The sequence below is a fragment of the Orycteropus afer genome, unplaced genomic scaffold (assembly GCF_000298275.1).
Source record: "Orycteropus afer afer isolate SDZICR_OR568_19922 unplaced genomic scaffold, OryAfe1.0 scaffold00011, whole genome shotgun sequence".
NCBI classification, from domain to species: Eukaryota; Metazoa; Chordata; class Mammalia; order Tubulidentata; family Orycteropodidae; genus Orycteropus; species Orycteropus afer.
The window spans coordinates 8,766,137-8,776,798 of record NW_006921598.1 but is presented as its reverse complement, the minus strand read 5'-3'; the positions used below and the strand labels follow the sequence as shown (position 1 = coordinate 8,776,798).

General features: G+C 43.4%; 1 protein-coding gene across 1 annotated transcript in view; it reads right to left on the bottom strand.

Annotated features, from left to right (window-relative positions):
- Positions 1–10,662, bottom strand: part of LOC103205999 (gamma-aminobutyric acid type A receptor subunit rho2) — a 66,329-nt gene that overhangs the window by 42,473 nt on the left and 13,194 nt on the right. The window contains exon 2 of the mRNA XM_007951443.1: positions 10,120–10,226. Coding sequence (XP_007949634.1) covers positions 10,120–10,226 — 107 coding nt within the window. The remainder of the gene's footprint in view (positions 1–10,119; positions 10,227–10,662) is intronic.

Genomic DNA, 10,662 nt, shown 5'->3' with positions numbered 1-10,662 from the left:
TTTCCAAAGAAGTATTCGGATATTTGTCTTCAATCTCATTAATTCTGCCTTCCATTGCATCAATTCTTCTACTTTGTCCTTTCAATGTGTTATGTAATTCTTACAATTTAGTATTAATCTTCTGGATTTCTATCTGTAGATTTAGAATAATTTCTAATTTTTCATTTATTTTGTCATTTTGTTCTTGAACTTTCTTCTGAAACTTTTCTAGGGTTTTGTCTGTGTTTTCCTTGGTCTGTCTCTCAATCCTTTGAAGATACCTAAATATAATTCTTTTTAATTCCTTATTAGAGAGTTCCAATGCTGTTTCTTCCTCAGGGATGTGTTCTGGGTGTGTGTATCCTGCTTCCTTGTTTCTACCACTTTATCTTGCTTCTTTGTGTGGAATGTGATGATCTGTTTTCTCTGAGACATTGTGACATTGTTGTATTTAGATCTGTTAACTGTTTGTGAAGAGCAGCTAAGGGTGAGTCGTGCTCTTTTTGCTGGTTGTTTTTTGTTGACCTATTGGTGGAGAAGGAAGTGGTGGCTGTCACTCAGTAAGTGAAGCTGCAGGAGGTTTGGGTGTAGTTGTGTCATAAGGGGATTGTTGCTGTCTCCCACTCAGTTAGACAAAAATAAAATTGAATAACTATCAAAAAAGTTAAAGCAAATGGACAAAAACACACCATGTAATCAGACAGGAACAACAATCAAAAAAGGAAAAAAAGGGGGGAAATGCAATATCTGGGGAGAGGGAATAAGAGAATAATGGTAAAGTAGGAGAATAATGAAGAAAAAAATGGGAAAAATGCAAAAAGAAAAACAAGAAACAGGGTTAACCATGAGAAAGAAAAAAAAAAATTGCAATCAGGAACAGGGAACAGAGAAAAAGCTGAAAACTAGAACCTGGGAAGAATAAAGAACAATAATGAAAAGGGCAAAAGTAATAATAACAATAGTAGTTTTAAAACAGGCAAAAACAAACAAACTAAAAAAAGGAAAAAGAAAAAAAAATCGGGGCAGGGTAACTCCAAACACGCAGACTGGGATGGAATTCCTGCTGGCCTAGAAGGTGACAGGAGTGAGGGATGGCCACACCTACATTCACCAAGAGGGTGTGGGGTATAAGAGTAACAAGGGGAATCTCACACCTTTCCAGTCATTGGCGTCCGGAATGTCCTTGTGGTTCCCGGCAAGTGGAGCCTGTTCCTAAGTCCCCGGAATCTGGTAGAACACTGTGGCTTTAAATATCCAAAATGGTCATACCACTTGTAAACATTCAAAAGGGCTGCACCCTCTGGACAAACAAAAGTCCACAGCTCAGCTCATCTTCCTCTCCACTGCTTCGTCTTTTGTTCACCATCCACCAGATCAGCCCTCTGTGCAGTCCCTGCCTAGCAAGGCTGATTTTTAGCTTAATTCTTAGGGCCTAACACCACTCAGCAATATCCCAGCTGTCTGTGCCATCAGGATCGCTGCCAGACCACAACTCCATATGTCTCCTTTTTTTGGTGTTTTCATGCAAATTCTTTTACTAGTTGGAGTTTAGTCCACTTCTATATCCTTCCCTTCAAAGCTTAGGGGTCCAGGATTATCTTCTGTACCTGTGTTAATTGGTTCCCCCTTTTCTTTGTTGAAGAGTGTCTGTGCAGTCTTTCTGCCTATTCCGACATCTTACCAGAACTCTTCAATTCTAGGTATTTTTTAATTTCATTTTTAATTTCTTCTATTACCCATTGCTTTTTAAGTAGGGTGTATTCAGTTTCCATGTATTAGATTTTTTTTTCCTTTTTCTTTCTGTTAGTAATATTTCTAATTTTATTGTGTTGTGGTCGGAGAAGATGTTTCATATTATTTCAGTGTTTTTGAGTTTATTGAGGTTTGCTTTGTGACCTAAAATATGGTCTATTCTGGAGAATAATCCATGTGTGTTGGAAAGCAATGTGTATTGTGCTGCTCAGTGGAGTGTTCTGTGTATATCTATGAGGTCTATGTTGAAGTCTTCCTACCCCAGGCAGCAGATAGGAGAATGAAGAAACTTTGAGATGACCCCAAGCCAAAACTTTCTGACTGCAACTGTATGAGAGGTATCAAGTGAGAACTGCCCAGCTGAGCCCAGTCAATTTGAATTGTGAGTAAAATAAATGCGCGTTAACTTTTTTAAGCCACTGTTTTTGGGTAGTTTATTGTGTAGTAGTACATAACTAGAAATCCAGAGTCCAGGTTCTTAAACACTACCAAGCAACAGCTAACCAGTAGCTGTTAAGTCAGCTCTGACTCTTGTCAACCCCACATGTGTCAGAGTAATATTTTCAGTGGCTGATTTTCAGAAATAGATCACCAGGCTTTTCTTCTGAGGCACCTCTTGTTGGACTCAAACCTCCCACCTTTCAGTTAGCAGCCAAGCACATTAACTGTTTGCACACTACCCAGGGACTCCTTTAATCACTACACTAAATAAATTAGCTAATTAGTTAACCAATAAGTGATTGAAAGAAGGAATTTGTGCAATTATTTCAAAGGAGAATTAGGCCATATGGTTTGAAGTGGCCAAGAAATGCTTCCTGTAAGAAAGAAAATATGCAAATTTATGAGCACAGATAGGAGGTGGACAAGGTGCCAGAAAAAGTGGGATGGCACAGGAGGAAGATGCTGTGGAAAATGCTCATAAAAACAAAAAAAATTAAGTTGAATTAAAAGTTCTTAATTAATTTCCACTTAATTTAATTCCTCTTACTAGAAAGAAATTAAATACTAAGAAATAAATTTTGTTGATTTGGAGGGCTATAAATCATTGTGTGTCTAAAAATTTTTTTCATCCCCAAGAACCCATTGAAAATGTATGGTGTCAAGGGACAAGGACCTGAACTTGGCCAGAGAAATGGAAAAGAGGAAGCCAATCTGAGTGACAATTTAATGGATCAATTGACATAACTTAATGGATTTGGATAGGAATAAGCACAGACAAGGGCAAAATCAACAAGTAAAGAGAATCCTGCCTGAGTCACCTGAGAAATAGTTGACCGAAAATCAGCAGGTTAACTTGGTGAAGGGTTGAAGCATGGGGTTTTTCAATTATCTCAAGGAAGAACATGAGGCAGTGTTTGTTGCCTCCTCTCCTAAAGTCAGCCCTTTGTTGCATGACTTCAGTGCAGAAAGGGGTCTCCTGTATTCTGGGATCTGATCTAGGGAAGGCAGTACAGGCCTATCCAGTGTCCAACCAGCTCCTGGTAACAGGCTCCTTTTCATCTCCCTCAGTAGTTCCTGACTCATGTGGAGGTACTACTGGCACCTCAAGCTCACCCTCCTGGAGTTTGCCTTAGTGTTTGTGGTGAAGAGTCTGGGTTTGCCCTCCAGATCCATTCTCTGCCTTGCTCTGTGTAGGGTGCTGACCCCTATGGAGGGCATCAACCCTGGCAGGCCCACATCTAAGCAAGAGCATAACTAGAGACCCATGTGCCATATGCCTGAACATCTAAAGATTATAAATCAAGTTAAGAAACTGCAAAATTAAATATGTCCTACTTCTTCAACAAATATACCTTCATAACAATCCAGAAGATCAAGTCCAACTTCAGAATTCTCAGACTCCAGAATTCTGGGTTGGAATGAGACAGTGCAGAGAGAGTGGGTCCCTAGTACACAGGCTACCTTTCTTCTTTTTTCTACCCACAGCAGCATCCTACACAAAGGAAAGCCTCTTGTGCATGCATGTGGACCCTGGCCTGTGCATCTAAGCTCCATCCATATCCCTTTCAAATGGCAACGCCTTGGACACCTCTTAGGACTAGGTGTGTGTATGTACGTGGCTGATGGAGTCCACTTTCAGGGATCCAACCTGGGGAAAAAGCCTAGGAAGGCCCCCAAAACAGGCTTAGGGCTATGTAAACAGATGATTCTGGGTCCCACTACCCAAAGTATAGCCTAGAAGGAAAGGTCACCAGGTAGACATATCCCCTTGGCTCCACAGAATCCTCAACCTGAGGGCAGTGTGTGGCCAGAGAAGGCCAGAACAGAGCCATCCAAAGCCTTGGGTCATAGCAGGCCCCTCTTGCCTTGGTCTAAGGCTGCCACTGATGATAGGCCTGAACCCAACCAGAAAACTGACCTCAGTCTTCTGGCTGGGTTCCAGCAATGGTGTCAACAGGTATCAGAAGGCAGGAGGGGAATGAGAAGAATTGATTCTTCCAGATCACTTCCTGACAGGCCACCAGCTGTATCTCTTTCATAAATGCCACAGCTCCTATTGGGCAGACCTTTTCTACAACCAGAGCTCTTTTCCACCTTCAAGTAACTTTTTCTCCTCTTATCCTTCAGGCTTATGCCTGGCCCCGCAGCCTCAAAGTGCATCACCATAGCATCTTGGTTTCCTATAATCCTACCTACATCCATAAACAGAACTTCATCAAATTCTCTTTGATTGTTCCCCAAAACATGACATTTGTTTCTTATTACTGTCTTTCTGAAGCACACATGTGCTCACTCTCAGCTTCGGCTGTGCTGCTGAGAGTCTAAACTCTTCAGCAAAGCCTTCCGAGAGCTGGTGCCTGCCCCTCCCTATAGCCTTATCTCTCTGTGTGTGCCTGCCCTGCACCCCACTTCCACCAGCCCCACCACGAGATATAAGTCAGCCATATGAAGTGCTAGCATTCCCCTGACAGGCTTCTTTGCTTCATGCTTTGTCACTTTTGTCCATAAGCACCCTTCTGTCTGGATTGGCTCCCTTCTTTCTCCTCCTCTGCTGATGGTCACCCACTGCACAGTTTTCAGCACTCATTGCAACTGTCACCTCCCAAATGAAGGCTTTTTGGATTCTCTCTCTGAGCAGAACAACCATTCCCTCCTTTCCCCAACTCCATCAGCCAGGTCACTCTGCTGCTCTTGTGAAATTGATTTCACTGACTCACTGACCTGTTTCCCCAGTAGATTATCAGCTCCTTGAAAACAAAATATCATTTAATTTCAAAGACTCCACTAATATGAACTTCGCAGGGAGGGCTGCTCCTTGGCTTTCCTCTTCCCTGTCTCCTCTGGTCAGATTAAGGAGCACAAATACGGGCAGCCAAAGGACCTCTGGTGATGGCAGTAGTTAAGGCTGCTAACTCACCAGCCACTCTGCAGGAGAAAGATGAGGCAGTCACTTCCAAAGGGATTTACAGCCGTGGAAACCCTATGGGACAGTTCTACTCTGTCCTGTAGGGTTGCTATGAGTCAGAATGACTCAATGAGTGGCAGTGAATTTGGTTTTGGTTTTATACAGGCACTAGATTTAAATGAGGTGCCAAATTTGATAAGTATCAAAAGATCGATTTGACTAAAATATTATCAAAACAAACTAAATAGCAAGTAGTTAACACAACTTTATATAGATGTTTCCAAACTATGCACCCTCATGGCACAGTGGAATGAATAGGGGGTGCAAAACCTCACTGTAGGAAATGGTCTGGAATTTAAGAAACTACTTGCTGTTTTAATCTCTGATTAAAAGTTCAGCACTATGCTAGGACAACTCCAAATAATTTATGAGGCTACATCACAAGTGGGAGCCCTGTGAGAGGTCCTAAAAGCAACTTGGACAGAAGCATGTCAATCAGGTGGAGGAAGCTACCAGGAAGTATTAACTGACAAGGATCTGTATATATTTTTATTACATTGTTTCCTCAATTGGTTATTAGAAATAAAGTAATTTGGACACACATGGGTCTCCGTGAGTCAGCGTGGACTAGAAGGCTGCAGGGTTTTTTTGGTTTTATTAAACAAGCAGTTCCCAAGTTATGGATCAGCAATCCATTCTTAACTGTGTTTAAGAATTTGTAGGTAAGTCAGGACTGGTGCATATTGCTCTTATTTACCTCATTTTAGTGCAAGGAAAGGCTCAAAGACTTGTCAATGATTTAAAAGCTGCATGTGCAGCAAGTGAAGGTGATTATGATGAAGAATTTGTTGCGAGTAGGGATCAATCCAATCATTTCAAAGGAGGGCAAATATACATAGCATTAAAAGGCAAGTAAGAATTGTCCATAAGTCAGATGTTTGTAACCAGTGGACTGCCTATATTAGAGTGTTGTCAAATTCTTCTCCCTGGAGTGCAAAAATGTCTTGGCAGGCCCTGTCTGGGGACACTTCTCCCCAATGCCTGTGCCCACACCTGCTGTGCACACCTACAGCTCCTGGGACTCTACTTCCCAGTTGCTCTCACAACTTGACATAGCCACGTGAGGCTGTGACTAACACAGCTCACCCCTGCTAGAGAGTAAACTATAAGAACTTTGTCTATTTTACTCATCACTGGGTCCTTAGTGCCAAGGACACTGCCTCCCACATAGGAGCAGCTCAAAAAGTACATATGTGTTTTATGAGCAGAAGGATGTTGATCAGAGACCCTAACCTACTTTGTGGACAGCATTTTTCCTGACTGTTCTGATGTACTCCTTGGACGTATTTCAAAAGAATCCGTGATTACCCTGTAGCAGTTGCTGTGGAATAATTCAGACCCTATGTGTGTCGGAATATAACTGCTCTGTAGGATTTTCAATGGCTGATTTTTCCAGAAGTAGATCATCACCAGACTTTCTTAGGAAGCACGTCTGGCATGGTAATTGTTTGCACCACCCAGGGACTCCCTACTTCCTCCTTTACTCCAAAACCAAACTCACTGCCATCAAGTTGATTCTGACTCGTAGCTACCCCCATTGCATTTCCAAGGCTACAAATCTTTACAGAAGCAGACTGCCTCATCTTTCTTCCACAGAACAGCTGGCGGGTTCAAACTACCGACCTTTTGGTTAGTGGCCAAATGCCTTATCCCTCCTTTACAGTTTGATTTAAATATTAACACTGTAACACTCCTCCTACATATGGAGACACAACCCCTAGCCTCCACAGGTTCTTCTAACCAGGGCACACTCCCAAATCAGGCAGCTGGTTGCTTTGACAAGGTATTTATGTTTTAAGTGATCTCTGGGATTAGTAGGAAGCTGCTAGATTTTTAATCTTTTCTCTTTCCAAACTGAAAAGGTCATCCAAGGGGTGTCTAGTCTTTGACAAATTCCCCTCCATCAACTACTGACCATAAATCCACAAGGAAGTCCCTTTTAGAGAAATAAAATAGGAAAGAGAAGATAGGAAATGAAAGAACACATCCTACAAGAACGTAAGGTCATCTACATTCAAATCATCTGCTCAGTGTGCATGGTTGTAATGGAAGGCGGTTGTTAGGCTGGGCTGCCTCCCAAAGGGCTTAAGATAGATTGAGGCTTGGCACAGGTATGCTCCTGAGAAAGTGGTGCCTTCTACTGAATCTCCTAGGTGCTGTTTGCCTACCTCCTTCCTCACAGAGACCCGCCTGCCTGTTAAGCATTGCTCTCTACCCAGGAATGAGGTGCTAGGTGGAATGCGGACCCTCAGGAACACCAGCAAGGAAGGAATCTTGGCTCTAAGCCAAACCCCATGCTCTCAGAAATTGTTGTTAGTTTCCTTTGAGTCAATTCCAACTCATGCCAACACCAAGTGTGCAGAGTAGAACTGCTTCATAGAGTTTTCAAGGCTGTGAACTTTCAGAAGCAAATTGCCAGGCCTATCTTCCTAGGTGCCTCTGGGTGGGTTCAAACTGCCAACCTCTGATCAATACTTTGTTGTTGTTGTTATATATGCTACCAGAGCTCCTGATCAATACTTTAGTGCTTAACTATTTGTTCTACCCAGGGACACTTTCTCAAAGAACATAGATTATTAAAATCATGGATACTGCAAGAAGTAGGAGGGCCTCTCCTGTAACTGCCCTATTTTTCTGGTTGACTAGGGTTCCTGGTCCTGCCTTTAGTCTCTTCCAGGATTGCCAAACCTTGTTATTTATGGCCTGGTTAGGGCATGGAGCCCTGAGACCTCATTGTGTGTTCCCCTCCCCCATTTCATCCCAGTAACATCTGGACATCCAGGAAAGCCATGCAAGGGATAAAAGGTGCCCAGAGGACCAGCTGCCCTGGGGGAGGGGGCAGACCAGAAAGAAGGAGGAGCACCCCACCACCACCACCCTGTGCTTTGGTCACTGAGATTTGACAGCTGGTGTGTAGGAACCTCCTTGTCCTGCAGCTTCCCCAAAATCAGGGTCACTTCCCCTGGGTCAGAAGCTTATGAGGGTGGGGATAAGAATGTCCTGACCCCATTTTCTTTGTTGGTTACCAGGGGTGGGAGGGAAGGGGAGGGAATGCTGTTAGATAGATAGAGATAAATATTGATTTGGGTGAAGAGAAGGGCAATGTACCAAATGTGAGTGACCAATATGGCAGCATTGAGGATGAGAAAGACAGAGAGAGTTACATGGGCAGTACAAACAACAAATATGAACCCCTTTGTAAATACAATACTGAGTTGTCAATGAAAGCAAACATGGGTATAGGGACGGATAGATGGGTGAACAAGCTAAACAATTATGTATGTCTAAATGGAGAGTGTATCCAAGATCATATACAGGGTTGGCAGACAATGGGCCTCTCGAAGAGTATGAAGGGATGGACACTGGGAGGAGGTAACTATGGGGAGAAAGTGGGAGGGGAGCTGCTGCATTGTAAATTTTGGTCAATGACATGAGACAAAGTATATGTGAACTGCTGTATGAAAAGTGAATTTACTCTGTAAATCTTCACCCAAATCCTAATAAAAAAAAAAAAAAAAAGAATGTCCTGACCCTCCACACTCTGGTGGTCCCATTGAGGATACCAGTCATGGACCTGTAAACTGCTGCCTACTTTTCTCCTTCTGGTTGGCAGGTGTCAGAGCTGAGGATGTTGAATGGGAGGCATTGAGGACTTTTAAAATGCAAAGGCCTCTGGGATCAATTAAATGTCTTAATCCTTTAACAGTCACACAAAACGAAGCCAACAGCTGGGTTTTTCTGAGGGGACCTATGAACCAATACGTGCCAGGGGCTTTACACACATCTCGTTTAATCCTCACAGCATCTCCATACATAGAGATTATTATCCCCACTTTACAAATGAGCAAACGGAGGCACAGAAGGGGACCCCTACTCATTCTGTCCCAGGAGAACTGTGGTTCCTAACAGAGAACCAAGGGCAGAGAAGACGGAGAAAAAGAAGCCAGCTTGCTCAGGTTAGTCTTGGCCAGGCCCAAGAGCCGAAATACTCTGGACCCACATGTATGAAAAAGAATTGATGCTTTTGAGTTGTGGTGTTGGAGAAGAATGCTAAAAGTACTATGGTCTGCTAAAAGGACTAACAAATCTGTCTTGGAAGAAGTGCAGCTGGAATGCTCCTTGGAAACGAGAATGACCAGACTTTGTCTCACCTACTCTGGTCATGTTGACAGAAGGGACCATTCCCTGGAGAAGGACATCATGCTTGGTAAGGTGGAGAGTGGATGAAAGAGGGGAAGGCCCTCAACGAGATGGATCGACACGGTGGCTGCAACGGTGGGCTCAGGTATAGCAAGGGTCGGGGCTGGCACAGGACCAGTCAGTGTTTCATTCTGCTGTGCATAGGGTCTCTGTGAGTCAGAGAGGACTCAACAGCACCCGACAACAACAACAACATGTCCCGAGGGAGCTAGTCCAGGAATCTCTTGCTTTCTGTTATTCTCACCCCATTCCCCGCCTGGTTGGAGCAGATGGCCAACTTGTTTCCAGGCCCTGATGTGGCATTCAGCTCCTGGGAGAACAGCTGCCAGCCATGCTCCAACTTCCTGACCTTACAAGCAACCACCCTCTTTTGGGAACAAGGTTGCAGGGTGGTCTTTTAATGGATTAAATTGTTATTATTGCTTAGAAAGCAGGTAAACCTTCAAAACACAGAATTCCAGACTTTCCCAGCCTGCTCTTATTTTAATTTTTTTAGAAAAAGTAAATTGGCAGCAGCAGAGCAGGTCTGTGTTCTGAATGTGAACAGTTTAGTCACTGTTCAGCTTTGCTTTAGTCAGCAACTCTCCCCACTCACTTCTTGCCAACTCTTCTCTTCGGGAAAAGCAGTCGCTCTGGAAATGGAGCTGGGCTTGTTTGACTGTGAGTGGGAAAATACACCATGTAGGAAGTGCTGTGCCTGAGATAACCACACAGCCAGAGCAGCAGTACGTGGCACTGTGGCAAGGCCCTCACAGAGTAGCTGGGGGAGGGTCCCATCCTACCTCCAAAGGCAGGTCTCATGGTGAAATCATGGTCATCCACTCTGAGAAGCGGCTGAGGTTTCCCTTTTCGCATTTTGGTTACATCTAGGTTCTTCTTATACAAGTGACTGCAAAGATAAGCAAGACACATTTTCCATCGGCCCACAAAGATATTGAGCAAGATAGTTTTGGGAGACTACACTTTGTAGGGTCGACATGTTAGACACCCTTTCTCCTTCCTGCCATCTCCTTTTCAGCCAAGTGGAGGGTGAGGGGTGAAGGACATCCCTCCCCGAATCCTTCATAGACAGACCTGAGGATCAGACCCTTCTAGAACCTTCCTAAAGCAGAAGCCCTCCTGGGCAGGACAGCAGTTTTTCTTGGTTAAATTCTTAAATGTCTTTTCCAAAAGTTATAATTGAATGAAGATGGTTGGGTTGAGTAATGGAGAATTGTGATTTCTTCCTTTTTAAAAATTCCTCTTGTGTTGCTAGGATAGTTGTTTGTAACAAATAAAATTCTGAAACAAATATAGTTAAAGTTTTAAAATGCCATATATATATA